Source organism: Tympanuchus pallidicinctus, unplaced genomic scaffold (genome assembly GCF_026119805.1).
Source record: "Tympanuchus pallidicinctus isolate F22 unplaced genomic scaffold, pur_lepc_1.0 scaffold6, whole genome shotgun sequence".
Taxonomy (NCBI): domain Eukaryota; kingdom Metazoa; phylum Chordata; class Aves; order Galliformes; family Phasianidae; genus Tympanuchus; species Tympanuchus pallidicinctus.
This window is the reverse complement of record NW_026294780.1, coordinates 6,447,604-6,465,835: the sequence shown is the minus strand read 5'-3', so window position 1 is coordinate 6,465,835 and position 18,232 is coordinate 6,447,604. Positions and strand designations below refer to the sequence as shown.

Below are 18,232 nucleotides of genomic sequence, written 5' to 3'. Positions count from 1 at the left end.
GCATGAAGCCTGTGTCCACAGAGCCTGGATATTTGCCGTGGGAAAACAAAACAACAAACGGGGATGAAAATGAAACAAAACAACTCTTCTTTTTTCATGAAAAATCTTAGAAAGTAAGGGACAAAAAACCAGCCATGTTTAATTACTGTTACAAGTAAGTTATTTTTAAAATTAATTGCATCTGTGTGCTTCTGGAAAAAACAGTCACATGAGCTATGACGTAAAAATTTAAACAAGGAAAATTATTCAGAAAACCCCAGTGCATTTCACTCACGTATTTGTAAAAAACAGGGATTAGTCAGTTCCAAGCATTTAAGTGAACATGCAATTGCCCAAACTGTGACTGCAGCAATCTTCAGTGCTGCTCATTTGTGCACGTGAGGCAGCTGAGGGGAGCACCCACTGCTTCTCTGTCACAGAGAGAAAGAGGTTGCCTCTGGCAGAGGCATGGCAAAAACAGCTGTGATGGAGACTCCTTAAACTGTTCCAGCTAGGTCTGCCAGGTTTAATCTGATCATACCCCACTTTTACTGTAATACAAAAAAACCCAACAGTGTGTAATTACTTAATCCTTCCTTCTCAAATGCACTCTCTAATTTGAGGTGCCTCACCTTTGCTGACTTGTGAGGTACGTGGGACAGGATTTTTGAAGAGAATGGCACTTCACTTACAAATGTTGAAGACAACAGGACTTGACAACACACACCGCGGCTTTATATCCAGACATGTCTTAAATTAGAGAGACCATGCTGGGCTCTGCTCTCCCCTGCCACTCCAGCACAGGATCCGTGCATCTACATGGTGCAGGTGTGGGGTCTACATACTGCATGGTTCCTGCCGTTCCACACAACATCGCCCTGAGAACTGCAGATTTGGTGATGGGCAGGGAACATGTGGAGATGTTGTGAGATATTGCCTACATTTGCCTTGCAGGAAGGAGATGTGATAAGGCCAAGGGAATAAAAGGGAGAGGACCCATTCAACTTATTTTCTGTGGTATGGAAAATGCCTAAGGGTGCCAGGGAACACGACACCGTCGAGCAGTAGACACAACAAAAATAGAAGCAAAGCCCTGAAGTGCAAATAAGGCAAGCAAATGAAGGCAAGATGCTCTGTTACAACTTATTTTGATCTTGGGAAACCGAGGCAGGGAGAGATTAAATAGTGATTTGCTCAACAGCACATGGGAAATGCACGGCAAAGCCAGAGACCTCCTCCAGTATTCAAAACCTAGGTGTTCCCAAACTACAGCCGGGCAACCTCCCAGCCCTCTTTCGTGCCCTATTCTTTTACTCCTGCCTCTCACTGATTTCTTTTATCTACATCAAGGCTTTCATATTACAATAGCACTGGCCTCCTGATTTTTTTGTTTCTTTACTAAACCTTGTATATAATATGATATATTGAGCTCCATGCCGCACCTTAGATCAAAGCATGTCTTCCTTCAAAGAGAAGCAGTGGCATTCGGGGCAGGAGGAGCTACCCCTCTTGCCCTGATGTCCCTATCCACTCTCCCCATTGAGTCACAGCAAGGACAGCCATAGCTTGGAGAAAGGCCACCGTGAACTCCATGCAGACAAGCCTCTCTCCTCATGAACACAGTGAGGATTCATTAGTACAGAGAGGATCCAAAAATATATAGGATGAAGAAAATTAGGCAAATCAGAGATGCATTCAATTTTGCCTCTTCTCCCAAAGGTCCCTGGAGGAGCACAGACAGTTTAACCACTTTAACAAGCTTCAGTGTCCAGAGGCGATGTACTTAACTCTCTTTCTTCTTACACTCTGAGCACCCTGCTCCTTGTTTTCAGCTTGTTTCCAGCTTAGCTTATGTAGGATTTTGTCCCTCTAGCCCAACACCAGCTTGTCACATATTTCTCCAAGATCTGTTGCCCCCATTATCTCATTTATTGCATCAATGGAGCTGCAGCAGGCTGTCTTCTGCCTTCTCCCAAACTGGAAAGGCACTCAGGGCTCCAAAACCTTCCCTATCCCTCTGTGCAGTTTTTGTCGTCCCACCGTGGCAATAGCTTGGCACTCTTGGTGTGTACCTAGGAACTTCCCTGCTGCAGCCCAGCTAACCACAGAGAGCTGATAATCTACTAATTAATAACATGGAGTTAGTGAGTAACTCATGCTTTACAAATAAGTCAGCACACAGAGGTCTCAAGACCCCGGTGCATCCAAAGGAAGCCCGAGAGAAACTAATTGACATCTGTGGGGGCTACAAGGTCTGTTGGCTAGCCTTGCAGCTCTCCACAGCTGCTCATGCATACCCAGAGGAGCTAGGAGGAGGCTGCAGGCAGCCAATTTTTAAACAAAGCCAGAAATCTCCTCATCGCTGTGGATGGGTGAAAGATTGCGTGCATGGATGCATGGTGAGGAGTTTAAACAGAAGAGAATCTGCAAGGAATGTGTGGTGTGATGTGGGTGCACCAAAGCCTAAGTGCTGCTTTCTTAGCAACATTGAGGACATGATTTCCTTCATTAAAAAAAAAAAAAAAAAGAATAATCACTCTTCTCCTGATAGCAACTCCCATCCCCTGCCCATAAGGAACAGTATGACTCTATCTGTGAAGCAGAGAGGCCTGCATGTCAGCCCTGGGCCTCCATTTCTTTGGGGCTAATAGAGGGGACCCAACACTTTCTGAAGGCATCATCCTTGTTGCCAAGCAGCTGAGCCATCAAGAGCAAGCACTGGGCAAACCACTGCTGGGGCAGCTCTGAGAAAAGAAAGCAGCTGGGACAATAAGACCCAGAGACCTCAGTGTGGGGCAAGGAGGGCAAATACTCCATTTTGCTGCTTCTGTTGCCACCAGCATCACCCGTTCCACTGAAGCAGCAGCTCCACTAGGCTTGAAGGGCAGCCCCACTGCTCCCTGGGTGCCCCAGGAGTGCAGGTCCCAGCCCTGCTGTCACCCCAGGCTTCTCAAGAGCCAGCACAGACCCGAAGCCCTGCATGAAGCCAGGTCTGGCAGTGAGACTTGCCCCAAGCAAGCTCACAGCCTGCAGGCTCCAGCACAAAAAGCAGCTTCTATCAGTGCTTCCAAAAGCTGGCCATTGGTGTGGCAGGCAGAGGAAACCTTTGAAATGGTTGTGAAGCACATGGCAGGATTTCAGTTTTCCCTGCTGTGTATGCTGGGTGCTGCAGGGCCGCATCCTGTTGGTCACTTGCAGTTCCTGGCAGCAAGGGAAGCCCTGGCTGAAATATGGGCACAATGCAGGGGAAAACCACAAGTGCAGAATGTTCCCCTATTAAGGAAACTCTAGGGAAATTAGAAGTGTTCTGTGTGTATCAGGAAGAGATTTGGATGTGCCATTCAATGGCTGAGCGTACTAAATGAAGGTTGTCATATCACTTATCCCACTGGCTTTCCCCTGCCAGAGCACGTCTTTCTGGCTGCTTCCACTCTTCTTTTCTGTGCTGGACAAAGGACTGCCCAGCTTGGGCAAATCCAAGGGTTCCGTCTGAGTAAATGCTCCTCTCAATAATGGCTTTTGCTCCATGGAAAGTCGGGGATGTTTGCAAGGGATCAGCAGCCACAGTGGGACTAGGAGCCAGGGAGCACCCCCAGCTGTCTCCCGGGGACCATTCCACCACAGGGCTGGGAGTCAGCCTGCGGCAGGGAATGAGGAGCCTTTCCATGTTAATGTTCACGAGGCAGAAAGCCAGTAACCCCTTCTTCCCCCAAAGCCCCGAGGAGCAGGAGAGGGCGAAACCATGCCATTCTCCCCACCAACCTCTCAGAGCCTCATTTGTGGAGGGGAGCTTGAAAGCCCAGCAGGCTGCCGCTGGATAACCTGGTTGCAGCGCTCATTCTCTTCTACCTAGAGCTACTGTTCTCGGGCTTCCCACCTCCCCAACTCTCACCTACAGTAATCCTGATCATAAGCACCTCTGCGCAGCCCTGCCTGCAACACGGAGCCCTGCCTGCCGCCGCCGCGAGAATGTCTCCATTGTAGCCCTGCGCAGGCACTGTATATAATCTTTCTCTGCCAATATATGTCTTCATGAGCTGCTGCCCTCCCCCTGCCGAAAATAAAACGGCTATTCTTTTCTGTTTAAAGTAGATTTCGTGCAATAAAAAACGTTTTATTGCTTCCAGTAATTGGTATTTAATTTGCAGGCCTTTACAACTTGCAAAGAACAGACTGCTTGAGCCAGAGCACTGGTATGTGTGCGCACTTTGTGGATTTTATTCCACTGGCACTCGCTTAGTTGACCGGTGTAAAATGATACAATTATGGTTTTGCAATCAGAAAGGTTGCAGATAAAGACCCAGAGAGACGTTACAAGGTCCTGCGTCCAATTTGAAGCAGCAGGCAGGGCCATATAATTTTAGGGGGCGCTGCCAGCCTCAGACATCAAAACTTGACTCCTGTTAAGTGTTTTCTATTTTACTGTCAAAATATCAAAGGCTGCTATTTAAACCCTGACTCTCTTAAAGTTGATTTTTTTTCTCTCTCCTCCCTACCCCCTTCCCCTCCGTCGTTTGTTTTTTGTTTTTTGTTTTTTCTTTCAACTGCCCCGATAAACACGAGCCGAGGCGACCTGTGAATCACCCATTGAAGAGAGGCACTGCAGCTCTTTAGGGCTTAAGCACCCGAAGGGCTCAGACCCCATCCCCTCGGATAGGGAGGCAGTGAGGCAGCCCTTGCTCTCGGGGTGTCCGTCTCTTCACCCACCCGCAGCCCAGGGGCGCGGGGCCGAGAGGCTGCCGTACATCTACTCCCCCCACCCCCCCCAGAGCACCGCTGCCCCCTGCCCGGCCCACGGGCACCTCAGGGCGAGAACCAGTGCGGGACGGTCGACCGCGGAGCCCCGCGCATCTCCCACGCCGAGTGCCGCCCGCCCGCGGGGCCAGAACGCACCGGCGGCCGTCGTGGGCTGCGTCCTCCGCGTGTAGCATGGCGTGGAAGCGGAGGTAAATCCACGGGCTTCTGCCCGTAATGACCCTGCAAATGAATTATTCCTTCCCCCGAGGATCGAGCAGTTTCTGATTTAAGTTTGGTCGAACGTTTCGAGAAATTTCGTTCTGGGGGAGAAGAGACAGCCGTGCCCCTGACAGAATAAATAAATAAACACCGCAAGCGTCTTCTGTAGGAAGGGAGGTAATGTGCTCAATTATTTTCTGAAAAAAGATCATAACATCTGGAAATTGATATCAAATGGTGTACAGCCCCTGAGAGACGATAAACTTCCACTGGATAATATTTCCACTAGAAATCTTAATAATCCCATAAATCTTCCCCGCGAATTGGGAAAATGTAACAGTTCATTGAAATGCTCATTGGGAAATAATTGAAAAAATGTAATAGTTAGCTGAAATATTCGAGTTTTTTTCTGCCTTTGGTGCTGTTGCTAACTCCGTGCATGTGTGTAAATATCTCTACTTAGTTTTAAAGCCGTACGCCGAATATTCCCTGGAGCGCTGCATACCGTAAAAGCAAAATATGCCCTTTTGACTTATTAATCATTATTACAGAGCTCAGCGCTGCAGCGTCCCTCGCACAGGGCTGGGGGAGGCGAACGGCCCTCTGCGCGCATTTTGCGTCCCTACCATCGGCGCAAACTTTGAGGCTCAGAACTTTTCCTCTCTCTCTCTCTCTCTCTTTTTTTTTTTTTCTTCTTTTTTTTTTTTCTTTTTTCTTTTTCTTTTTTCTTTTTTTTTTCTCTCCGGCAATTATTATTTCTATTATTATTGTTGCTGTTATTATTTTCCTGACAGACGCTTCCAATTGTTTTCGAGTTATCCCAAGCTACCTAAATCAGGGGGACCGCTCGGGTGTGTGTTTTCGCGCTGAGTTGAGGTACCCCTTTGGTTACATTTCTACGATTCGGGCTAACGAGAACGAAGCCCTCTGCGTTTCTGCCGCACTCCATTCGCTTCTGCATCCCCCCCCGGCCGGGGCACTCCGTACGGACCCGCGGGTCGGGCCCCGACGGCAGCTCACTGCGGGCAGCCCCGGCCGCAGCCGCTCCGCCGTTCGCTTTCCGTCGAGGTAGTTTCTCTCTTTCCTTTGCAAACGTTTTCCTAAAAATAAAACTTCCACAGAAATGTTTTAAGATGAGGTTCGCGAGGAAACGGTTTAATTTTCACCATATGTCGCCATAGATTAAAGAAAAAAAAAACAAACCAAAAACCTTTCCGCTGAAGCTACCAAAAACAAAATGCTCTATTAAAAAAGACAATATAAGAATGCGTTCTCCTTAATGAGTCCTCCAGCCCTCTCTCTCCCCCCTCCCCCCCCCCCCCCCCCCCACACACACACACCTTTTGGGCCATTTTATGGCCCTCAAAGAAATCTTTCAGGTGACAGAGAGGCGAAGAAGCGGCGCAGTGATGACGGAAGAGCAGCCCCTGCCCCGCGTTAATGCCACCGACGGGTGGGTCCATGGTAGCCACCCACCGCCGGGACGGAGGGACACATCTGAATGAAAATCTATTAGCCCTCCTCGCAGAGACGGGCGTCGCGGAAATCAATAAACAGCAGAAAAAGAGAAGGCGGCGCAGGTTCCTAAATTTAAAAAAAAAAAAAAAAAAAAAAAAAAAAAAAAGAAAGAAAGAAAGAAAGAAAGGAAAAAGAAAAAAAAAAAAAAAAAAAAGGAAAAGAATCCCATCTATGAAATGTGCGAGGACGGCTGTAAAATCCTGACCCCCTCGATCGATACTGATAAATATTTAATGCTTTCCTTTTTTTTTTTTCTTCCTTTTTTTTTTTTTTTTTTTTTTTTTTTTTTTTTTTTTTTTTTTCTCCTAAACACAAATTGAAACCCATTAACGCCGCATCCATTCTTATTATTAAAACAAATTGTCCTCGCAATGATGCGCCCTGGAAATGGAGCCCGATTGAAAGGGCAGCCTCGGAAAGATGTTTACTCGCTTTCATGTAAACCAATAAAAACCTGCGGGAGTCCGTAGAGCGGGCGGGAGGGTTTGATGTGCGTTGTCCATGATTACAGCCCCGGAATTAATCACGGGAGCGAGGAGGGGGGGCAGAGGGATGCGGTGGAGGATAGGGCTCTGCTCTGTGTTCCGAGCGGCGCTCCCTGCGCAGCGCTCCTTACCGCGCGGTTCCGAGCGGGGATTTCGCTGTTGGCTTATTTGCCCCATTCCGACCGAAATCAGCTGAATGGGGGGGGGGGATGGGGGAGGGGGGGGGAGGGAAAGAGAGATGGGGAGGGAGGGAATCGGCTCCTCTCTACGTCACGCCATGAGTCAATGTACAAACGTAAATTCCTCTTAGAAATATGAAATTCAATGCTTTGCTTTGGAAATGCTTAAAGCTGAGGAAACGCTGACGCTCATTCAGAACGATCCCCCTCGTTTCGCTCGGAGAAAGCCCCTCACGGTCAAGGGATCCCTTTGCATGGGGAACAAAACCCACCAATATATGGATATTAGCAGAAATAAGCGTCCTTCGGTGGCACGGGGTGCGGGGCCGCTCCTCGCCGGGCGATGCGCGCACAGTGCCGCTTTATGCTGCCCCGAGCGCTGCAGGCGCCTGGTTGAGAACACCCGGGGAGGGGATCGGGGTGCTTTCGGGGTATGGGCGGCGGGGGAAGGGGGGTTGCTTTGAGGGGTGTTCAGTCCCCTGGAGCCGGAGGAAGGAGGATGGGGAAAGGGGAAAGAAAGTGGGGTGGAAACTGGGGGAGGGAAGGGATCAACGCTGAGCTCCAGGGAAGGATTGGAAGGGGGTGGAGTGTGGGAGTTGGTGGCGCGGAGCTCTTTGAGGCCGTGCTGGGAGGGAAGGATGGGGTCCGGGTGCTCCGTAGGGTGCAGGGATGTCTTCCCCGCGGAGGCGAAGTAGTTTTGCGACAGTGTCCCAGGAGCTCCGTGCCTGCAGGGAGCGGGTTTTGGACGGCAGCTCCCTCCCTCCCTCTGCCTCCTTGCTTCCTCCTCCCCCAGCCCACCTCTCCTCCCCAGTCCGTTATCAGAGCGGCACCGAGCGCCATTCCCCCTCGCATCCGCAGCCAAAGTTTGTGACGGGCTCCAAAGTACCCTCACCTTCATCAGCACTCCTCTTCGTGCCCTCGCTGCCCGCAAGCTGCGGGAGGGGACGCTCCCTATCTGCTACGGGACGGGTCTGGCAACCCCCGCGCCCCTTGCGTGGGCAGTCGGCTGGGTCCCCAGGGGGGAGGAGCTGCGATCTATACAGCTTCTTTTTATTCTTCCTCCCTCCCTCTTCCCCCCCCTCCCCACTTTTTTCCTCCTTTCCCTTTCCGATGCTTTGTTTCGCTTTTTGCATTGGGAGAGACCCTGAGGCGGGTGCCCTCAAGCCCATGCACCCCAACAGGCCGCCTCCTCGCAACCATCGGTGCCGTCGGGCTGTTCATTTTCCGCGTTGCCGGAGCCGGGGGGAGGGAGGGGGAAGGGGAACGGCTGTCCCTGGGGGGCAGAAGAAACGGGAGTGCCACGGGGCTTCCCTCCCTCTGGCAGCTGTTTTTTTTGGGGGGGTTGGGGGTGGGTTTGTCCTGGTCCTCGAGGACGCGAGCCACAGGCGTAGCAGAAGGGCGCGAGGCTGGGAGCTGGGATAGCGGTCCGGGGACGGCAAACTCTGGCAGCCCAAGTGCGATGAACATCGCCGAGCATAAGCATAAGCTCCGACGCAGGCACATGGCTGAGTGAGGCTCCGGAATCCGCTTATTTTTCTTTTTTTTTTTTTTTTTTTTTTTTTTCTTTTTTTTTTTCTTTAAGACATTGCTCCCACGTCTCCCTCCCGTTTGCCCGTATTATTAACGCAGGGCCGTGTGATGCGTACGGAGCGTTCGCGCTGACAGCTCCGCGTGTCACGGTGCTCGGCGTCCGCGGCCCCTCCGCAGGCTCTGGGGGAAGGACGCGGCCGAGACACAGAGGCACAACAACTCGCGCTGCCGACACCCAAGCGATCCATCCCTGTCCCCTCCATCATCACTTCCAATTCGCGCAGGGGGAAATTGATTTTTTAAAGCCCTTTATTAATTGCTTCCTCGATTATTTCCCCCCTCCTCCCGCGGAGGTGTTAACTCTGCTGCCGCGGGTTCCTTTGGATTCATTACGCGTATCATTGGGGCTTTAACGCTGCGCTCATTCCCAGCGCTCTTCCAGAAAAAGGACCAAGGCTCCGCGCTCGGGCCAGAACCTCCGCACTTAGCAGCGCTGGGCGGCGGCGTGGGGCTGCCCCGGGGCAGGGGGCCCTCGACACCGAACGGAGCTGGGGCAGAATCCCGAAAGCGAGCCGGATCCGTGTTCAAAACTGGCGGGGTGGGTGCCGTTAAAATATACATATATATACGCACATATATATAAAGAATGGGGAAAAAAAAAAAAAAAAAAAAAAGAGAGAGAGAGAAAGGGAGGAAAAGAAAAAAAAAAAAAAAAAAAAGGAGAGAGGCAGACGATGTCGCGCTCCATTTGCCGTGTACGAACTCCCGTGCTAACACACCGCCCCGCACGCACGCAGCAGGACAGCTCCGCAGCCACACACACGCGTTTCCCGCAGCGGCACCTCCGCGCATCGCGCTGACATTGACACCACACGACGGACCGCGCCGTGTCCGTTCCTCCCCCCACCGCCCCTCACCTCCGTTCTCGCTCCCCCGGACCCCACGTACCGTTCTTGGCCCGCGCACCCCCAGCTCACGGCAGCGTTGTGCCCGGCCGGTTGCGGTGTTGACCATTGAATTGCGCTGAATCCGGCGGCATTCCCAAAGAGCGCGACAAAAGCACCTCGGCAGCTTTTTTATTCGTTACCTTTTTTTTTTTTATTGAACAATGTTTTTCTGTTCGTCTCGCTCCCGTGGCCGCGGGAGAGCAGCCGCCGCCGGGCTCGGTCCGGTTCCGCTCGGAGACGGGCGATCGCTTACCCCTTCCCGCAGACGGATGGGGGGGTTTGGGGTTTCTCTCCGTCCCCCCCCTCCCTCCCGCTCTTCTCTCCCTCTTTTTCCCTTTCGCCTCCCTAAATCAAGGTGCGGAGATGCCAAGCGGTGATGAAACGAGAAGAAAGCCAATTGCTGGCCTGAGGTGGGGGAGATCGCTGCTGGGAGTCCGCCCGCGACCACGGAGCGGGCGGTAATTGCTGCAGACGGGGAGCGGGGGGCTGGGCGGAGGTGGCCATGTATAAATAGTGTGATCTCAAATTGAAAGGCATAAATAACAGCGGGAGTGAGCTCACCCCGCACAGCCCATCTTCCGCCGCACGCTGCGTGCGGGGATCGCGGCCGAGGCCGGGGGATCCGTGTGGATAGCAGCGCGGGCAGCCATGGAAGAACTCACGGCTTTTGTATCCAAATCTTTCGACCAGAAAAGCAAAGAGAGCGGCGGCGGCGGCGGCGGCGGCAACAAGAAGGAGACCATCACGTACCGGGAAGTTTTGGAGAGTGGGTTGGCTCGCTCCAGAGAGCTTGGGAACTCCGATTCGGCGCTGCCGGACATGACCGAGGGCAGCAATCATTGCCCCGTGCACCTTTTCAAGGACCACGTAGAAAGCGACAAGGACAAGCTGAAGGAGTTTGCCGCGGGCAGGACGGCGGAAGGTAAGAGCTCCCCGCCCGGTCCCGGCCCTCGGAGCCCCGGCTCGGTGGGCCCGACTCCCCCTCCCCGAGCACTGCAGCGTACGTCCGCGCACCGCGCACGGCACCGTGCGGAGACAGCCGCAACTTCGGGCCTCCCCCGATCCCTCGCACGGGGCATTTCGCCCATCGGCGCGGTTCGGAGCGGGCAAAGCGCGTCCGCGGGGTTCAGTGCTTCCGGGCAGTCGGTGCGCTGCGGTGCGGGGAGAGCCCCGCATCCCGAATGCCCCCCGCTCATCACCTGAACCGGGCCCGGCAGGGGGGACGCGGCGGTCCAGCGCTTCGGGAAGGAATTGACATTAAAGGCGGTTTCCGAGCTGGAATCATGGCCACGCTTGTAGGGAGAGAATTAAAAATGGAATGAGGGGGGAGGGGGAGGTAGGCTAGAAAGTTGAGAAAGTGTCTCCGGGCGGTGGGACAGGTGGGCCCGCCCGGGAGCTGCCGGCAGAGGGGCAACAAAAGCGGTTTATAGGTGGGGAACAGCGAGAGGCCTCTCAGCCTCTTCCTTCTGTTTGATGTCGTTTAGTAGAACACGGGGTGAAAGGCAGTTTAATATGCAGGCCCAGCGTTGGTTTCCTACCCTTCCCTTTCCCACCTTGGAAGCAATGGGCTCAGCCCCACGTCCCCCATTTCGGCTACAGCCGGTCCCCTCGAAAGCGCTGCCGGGATCGGGAGCGGGGCTGCGCGGCACAGGGAGCCCTCCGCGGAATTACCGTGCGGGAGAGGACTGGGAAATGAGACCGGGATACGGCAGGGGGAAAAAAAAATCTTAGCAAACAAACAAACAAACAAGTAAATAAAGAAATTTTTAAAAAGAGAGAGAAAGAGAAAAAATAAAAAAGGAGAAAAAAATAAAAAGAAAAGGGGAAATTAAAAAAAGAAAGAAAAAAAAGAGAACGAGTGAAAAAATAAATCTCCCTGCTACTGCCCCTTTTCCTCGTGTATCGAAATCCTGGCTGTGTGTTAGGCTAATCTCATCTATGGCGAGGGGCCGGGGGTGGGGATGGAAGGGAGGAGTTGGAGCGCACGGAGGTGCCTGTGACAGTTTAAATTCACGCCAGGTTGCAGTCGGATTTCAACTGATTCTTGCGTGTGATTTCAGTGTTGTTAATATTTTATAGCCAGTGCGGATGTGCTGTAGACCCGTATCTCCGAAAGGAGACACAGTTCTTGGGAGCGGCGCGTTCTCGTTGTCGGCATTTGCTGGGTCCGTATCCCGGCTCCTAACAGGGGTTCAAATACATCATGAGCAGCCGATACCTCCGGGCCGGACCCTTCCCCGAGCTGTGCGGGGAGCCCGAGGGGTTCGCGGACGGACGGAAGTGAAGGCAGAGCGCTCAGCCCTGTGTCCGCTCTGCTTCAGCACAGACACGGCTCAGGACGGTCTGTGAAGGTCAATGAAGTGACGCTGGGCAGTCGGTCATCTGAATTTCGCTGTGCTCTAATCGTATGGGCTTGTAGATATGTACATATATATGTATGTGAGTGTATAAGGATTTATGTACATATGTATGTGTGTATTTCTCTGTGTGTATGTATTAAATGTACGCACTTGGAGAAGAAAAACGGTCCCGACCTGGAACAATCCGCGGGGCAGTGGGGTCCCGGGCACTGCTTCTCAATCACATCCGCCCCCCTCGCCCCCCCCCTGCACCGCTTGCCTTCCCGTTAGTCCCGTTTATAAGGGCTTCAGGCCTCTCGGCACTGAGGAGAATAAGGTGGAAAGAAGGAAATAAAGCCTCTGTGCGGATAAGGAGGGAATGTTTGGGGATCTGGGGATACTTCCAGCCCTGAGCCCTCTGCTCACGCCGTGCCGGGTTGAGGGGAGAGGGGGAGAAGTAGGCGGTAAAGGGGAGACGGTCCCGGTGTCAGCCCATGGAAAGTTTCGTTACGAGGCGAACATTTCCACCGTGGCTTCCCCGTGACAGCGGCGGGGAGCTGCTTACACAGCCCAGTTTACTTAGGGAGTAAAGAGGAAAGCAGAAATCCCATTTCACCGCCGCGAGATAGCAGGGCCTCAAGAAAGCAAAGGGAATTTAAGTATGTGTACAGAAGCGAATATTTCAATTTTCTGCCGGGAATCGGCCGTGTTCAGTCCTCCAGCAGCCCCCGGCCCGGCCCCGACGGCGCGGCCCGACCCGGCCCAGCTCTTCTCGGCAGCCGGCGCCCGGCGGGGTCCCCGCAGGTGGGGATCGGGGAGGGAGGGAGGAGAGCGGATCGGTGCCGAGGGTCTCAGCGTTGTTATCTCCTCCCGCAGGGATCTACGAGTGCAAGGAGAAGCGGGAGGACGTGAAGTCGGAGGACGAGGACGGCCAGACCAAGCTGAAACAAAGGAGAAGCAGAACCAATTTCACACTAGAGCAGCTGAACGAGCTGGAAAGACTTTTTGATGAGACTCACTACCCGGATGCCTTCATGCGGGAGGAACTAAGCCAGAGGCTGGGACTGTCTGAAGCTAGGGTGCAGGTAAGAGAAAGGCTCTATGTCTGGAAGCGTCACTGCTCACTGCCGGCGTACCCAGCGCGGTGCCCGCTCCGTCCCGAGCGGGAGGCGGAGGAGACGAGTGCTGTACCGTCCTGACACCCTGCCCTGCCCGAGGGCAGCTACTCGCTCCTTTCATTGCCTAGGAACGCGATTTAATGATTTTTTAAACAATTATTATTATTATTATTGACTGGGAGAGTGGTGGTGACGATGTGTCTCTAGTAACTGCGCGATTGGTTTTATTATTATTATTATTATTATTATTATTATTATTTCATTTATCATCCTAGTTTCCCTTGCAAACGCGTCATTAACTCTCTCTTAATCCTCATTTCTTTCCCCGCTTCCTTTCATGGGGCCATTAGGATAAGGAAAAAAAAAAAAAAAGCTCCGATCACAATCCACAATCGCCGTGCACGGGGCCGGGTGCTCGGGGACGGGATTAGCGGGGCGGGGGGAAGGTGCCCCTCTGCCTCACGCAGCGTATGAATGCATGGCACCCATCTGCCGAGTCCCCACCTCCCCCCACCCCCCCCCGGACGCAGCTAAACACCAATTAGCCCCCTAAGCTCTGCCAACAGGTCGGGTGCTGCGCCTTCTGGGGCCGTCGGGGCCGCCAGCCTCGGGGGCTCAGTCCTCGGCAGCGATTGTTTTCAGCTCGGTTCGCGGTTGGGTACGAGGGAAATACACCCCCTCCCCAAAGCTTACGGCAAGGAGGGAGTGCGTCTCCACAGCAGAGGTCTCGTAATCCAACCCAGCATCCCAGGAATAATTAATGGCACCAACCTGTGGCTCAGTGAGGGACACCGCCTCGCTAAGCGAGAACTCGGTGCTCAGAGACCCAACCTCAAACCCCAGAAAGTTCCCACCCGGCCCCTCCGAACGAACGAAACACCCCTGGAGCAGGGGATGCGCGTTTATAAGGACATCGCGCAGGGTCCCAGAGGTGCCGTAGGCGTCCGTCGCTGCCCGAGCCCTGCGGGGAGCGGGCCGCTGCTTCCCCCATCCCTAAGGCTCCGCTGGGAGCCCGTGGGCAGGGGCCGCTTCTCCCGCACCCCCCCCTGTGTGACAAGCGGCTGCCCCGCTTTAGCAGCCTCCTTCTGGAGGCTTGTCCCGAATTCAATAGTGGAGCCGGGCGGTTTCCGTTCACGCTTTGGCTTTTGGAGGCTCTTCGTCGTCGTGCCCCCCTCCCCATCCCCCTCAGCCCGTGTTCCCCTCTGTGTGAGCGGCTGCTGAGCGTGCGGGTACTGAGTTCTGCCGGCCGGCGCCCTCCAGGAAGATTGATCTCAGCGCACCATATAAATTAATGAAAAGATTAAACTTTTGCTGAAGGGGACATCAACTCTTATGTCATCTTCCCAGATCTTCTTACTTGGGCTCTGTAATATCTTTCCGAGGCCTTGATGTACTGTTTCTATAAAAATAAATTACTTGTAATTGAATTCTGCACTCTTTCTTTCAAGTACTTTATTACTGAGCAGCACCTTAACAGGATGTGCAGAGTTGCAGGGAAATTGGTGCTTCGAGTGTTCGCAGAGCTTCAAACAGCACCAAAAGGAAAGAAAAAAAAAAGAGAGAGAGAGAGAGGGAGGAAAAAAAGGCAATGCTGGTTCAGGCCATGAGAAAGACTACATATATATATATATTTATTAAAAGAATGTTCTCATGAATGAAAATAACGCTAGAAAGGAAAGAAATATCAAGAGGGAAAAGAGGAGAGATGGATAATTAATTAAGAAATAAACAGGACGTGCTATCCATCAGGAGATGGAAGTGGTAAAAAAGCAGAAAGGGAGGGGAGAAGGAAAGACTTTTGTAATATTTTCAGAACTGTTCTCTAATTCCTCTCCGAAGCGCCTCTCTCTTGTCGTTAAAGGATATAGTTTCAATTTAGTGTGGAAATTTGCTGTAAATAAATTGGAGCTCCTATGGTAGCTAGTCCTTATTAACCTTTTATTTTTAGTGTTGTACTGGAAACTCATATCAGCCAGCTGTCAGGGTTATAATTGAAAGTTATGAGACCGTAGTGAGGAGCAGGCAGTAATTCAATTACAACAAATATCTTTGGGTTTATGGTGCAGGGCTAAATTAAATGTCATTATTCACTGTCTCTAATGGAAATCAAAAGGAAATCAGATTAGAGCATTTGTGAAAGAAATCACTGAGTGATCCTTAATGAAGAAATAACTGTCTAAAACAGTGTACTGCGCTTTACTTAGCATATTCATGACTAATTGGAATTGATCGCGAATCACACCGAGCCTGATTTATTATCGCTTAACGCGGCGGCTAATTCATCACTTTTATATCTCATAACCTTATTTTTTCATAGCTAAAGGGAAAGGGCACTTCGTTTTCCAGATTTAAATACAATTTCTGGTTGAAAGATGTTCCTATTTGCAGAAGAAGTTGTTTAAACGCTGCTTAAATTCCTCCTGACAATTTATACTTCTTTGGCGAGGCAGCGAGAGCGGGGGGGAGGGCCGGGGCGGAGGTGGGGGGGAACACACGCAAGGAGATTTCCTGCAAGGATTTACAACTGTAAAAAACGCATTATTGTCGCGACCGTGCGGTGATACTTTGCGTTCTTGTACGTAAACCTCGGTAAAAAATGGAGCAGCGCTGCGCGTCGCTGGGATTTGCGCGTCTGCGGAGCGAGAGCAGCCCCGTGCCCTGCGCGCAGCCGGGAGAGCTGCGAGGCGGCTGCACCCGGAATGGGAATGAGAACGGAACAGGGAATGGGAACGGGAGTGGGCAGAGCCCCTCCGTCCGCCCGCCCCCTCTCTAGGTAGGAGAAACGGTGCTAGAAAGGAGAGAGGGCCGATTCCTGCTTAAGAAAATCACTGAGGTACCCGAGGTAATTAATGCCTTTGGAAGCCTTTCTTTGCACTAATTACTCCGTTGTAAATGACCATCATTAAGGCAATTGAAGAAAGCTTGGAGGCAAAATTTGATGTAGGAAGTGCAGTTAGTATTAATTAACCGTATGATCTCTTGGCAAGTGCGAGAACATCAAAGGTTGGAGGTGTTTACTTAGCGACGAGATTTTATCAGTGGTGAAAGTCAATGTTTGTCCACAATCGGCAGATTTTGTGTGAGGATTGGGCTCTGCGGTGCTTTCTGCTCTGTGTCTCTGACGGTGCCAATGGGGAGAGCCGCCATCCCGAGCTCCTCAGAGGGGCACGGTGATGGGCGAAGGGATGGGCGTCAGAAGTGCCTTCGAAAGGAGGCTGTAGGAGGCAGGGGGGACTGCTTGCTTACGGGCGTCTCTCGGTCAGGGCTCAGCTCTGCTGTGTACCCTGTGTGGGAGACGTCGCAGTGTCTGCTCAGAAGTCCACAGAAGCGCGTTTATTTTTCCTCCCCACGTTTGGGAGTGACTCAGCCCTTTGTTCCCGTTCTGTATCTCGCTTGTCCTCGGAAGTCCCCAGCCTTCCCAGCCCCGGGGGAACGGTCTGTCCCGTCGCTCAAGTGGGCTTTGGCTGCTCCGGACTGCTGAGGTGTGATGAGGAAGGCAACCGGACCGCTGGGGGTCACGGCGAGCTGTACCAGCGTGGGGCCCCGCTGCAGCCGGGTGGCACGGCGACAGTAACGGGGCACTCGCTGCAAGCGGCGGCTGAGGCCCCCCACGCTGTGAGGGGGCTTCCGGGCTCAGTTCCTGCTGGGAGACCCGCTCCCTCTCTCCCCTCCAAAAAAAAACGAGGTACCCCTGGGCCCTCCATAGCGCGCCGAGAGTCTCGGGGCCGGGCTCTGCCCCCGGGGACGGAGCTGAGCGGAGCTGCTCTAAGCCTCTCCCTCCGGCCTCAGCCCTGCAGTTAATCCGCTTTTTTAGCAGCTGCCTCGCCTACTCCCAATTTCTTTTTATTTTTTTTTTCTTTTCTTTTTTTTTTTTTTTTTTTTTTTTTTTTTTTTTTTTTCTGTTTGTTTGGTTTGTTTGTTTGCATTTTCTTTTCGCAGGTCTGGTTCCAGAACAGGAGAGCCAAGTGCCGAAAGCAGGAGAACCAGATGCACAAAGGTGGGCAGGGGCCAGCCGGGGGGACGCTGGGGGGCGTGCAGGGTCCCTTCGACGCTCACCGGCCCCGTCTGTGCCTGCAGGTGTGATCTTGGGCACCGCCAGCCACTTAGACGCCTGCAGAGTAGCCCCGTACGTCAATATGGGAGCCCTGAGGATGCCTTTCCAACAGGTAGCAGCCCCGCTCTCACTGCCCGTCCGCCGACCTCTCGCCGCGCTCCCAAGCTCTGTGTACGGGGGGAGGGCACGTATGACACACGCAGCTCAGCGCACAACCCCCCCAACCCCCCAGGAGTCGAGCGCTTCCACTGTTTCGCTCAGTGGATGGCGAATCGATTCTTCGGGCCCGGAGGGACCCACGGCCACCTCCTGCTTCTCGCAGGCACGTGGAGGCTGACAGATTAATTGTATTGATTTTGAAAAGCCATATTTGAAGCCATATAATTAAATACATAAATAAACTACTTCTCACCACCCCCCGCTCACACTCCTATACCCTTCCTCGGAGCTGAAATCTCTGTGCCAACGCAGCGCGTTTTCTCGCACGTCGGAAGGGTTCCGAGGCAATCACCGTCCTACCGCGTGTGGGTTTACAAAGGGGCGTCCCTGAGAAAAGAGAGAGAAAAGGTCCAACTCAGCTGTCAGCACTGAGGTTAACACGGAGAGGGGATCGGGGCGGGGGGGAAGGGTTGGGGACACGCACACACGCGGTGCTGACGCCGTGTCTCCGTGCCGCCCAGGTCCAGGCTCAGCTGCAGCTGGAAGGCGTGGCCCACGCGCACCCGCACCTGCACCCGCACCTGGCGGCCCACGCGCCCTACCTGATGTTCCCACCGCCGCCCTTTGGGTTGCCCATCGCCTCCCTGGCGGAGTCCGCCTCCGCCGCCGCCGTGGTGGCCGCAGCCGCCAAGAGCAACAGCAAGAACTCCAGCATCGCCGACCTGCGGCTGAAGGCCCGCAAGCACGCCGAGGCCCTGGGGCTCTGACACGCTCCGGCCTCTCGGCCTCACGCCTCTCCTTTTCCGGCTAGCACCGCGGTCCAGGAGCTCCGCAAGGCAGCCCCGCTCCCGTCAGCAGCGCCTTCGGCCGCGGGGAGAGCTGCGCTGCGGGCCGCCCTGCCGCCCGCTCTCCGGTTTTCCGGTTTTTATTTTCTTTTTTCTCTCTCTCTCTCTCTCTCTCTCTTTTTT

At 53.2% G+C, this 18,232-nt stretch overlaps 1 protein-coding gene across 1 annotated transcript; it reads left to right on the top strand.

Moving 5' to 3' along the window:
• Positions 1-10,171: 10,171 nt before the first annotated feature.
• On the top strand, positions 10,172-18,031 carry SHOX (short stature homeobox). The gene is made up of 5 exons (XM_052664859.1): positions 10,172-10,516; positions 12,810-13,018; positions 16,991-17,048; positions 17,129-17,217; positions 17,786-18,031. Exons 1-5 carry the CDS (start codon positions 10,243-10,245, stop codon positions 18,029-18,031), a joined length of 876 nt encoding a protein of 291 aa, XP_052520819.1. The 5' UTR covers positions 10,172-10,242.
• Positions 18,032-18,232: the final 201 nt, after the last annotated feature.

Excerpts from the sequence above, each read along its gene's own strand:
- SHOX (XM_052664859.1), top strand. The coding sequence starts at position 10,243 with ATGGAAGAACTCACGGCTTTTGTATCCAAATCTTTCGACCAGAAAAGC. Across the intron at positions 17,049-17,128 it reads GGAGAACCAGATGCACAAAG|GTGTGATCTTGGGCACCGCC; the intron begins GTGGGCAGGGGC and ends CTGTGCCTGCAG. Across the intron at positions 17,218-17,785 it reads TGAGGATGCCTTTCCAACAG|GTCCAGGCTCAGCTGCAGCT; the intron begins GTAGCAGCCCCG and ends CGTGCCGCCCAG.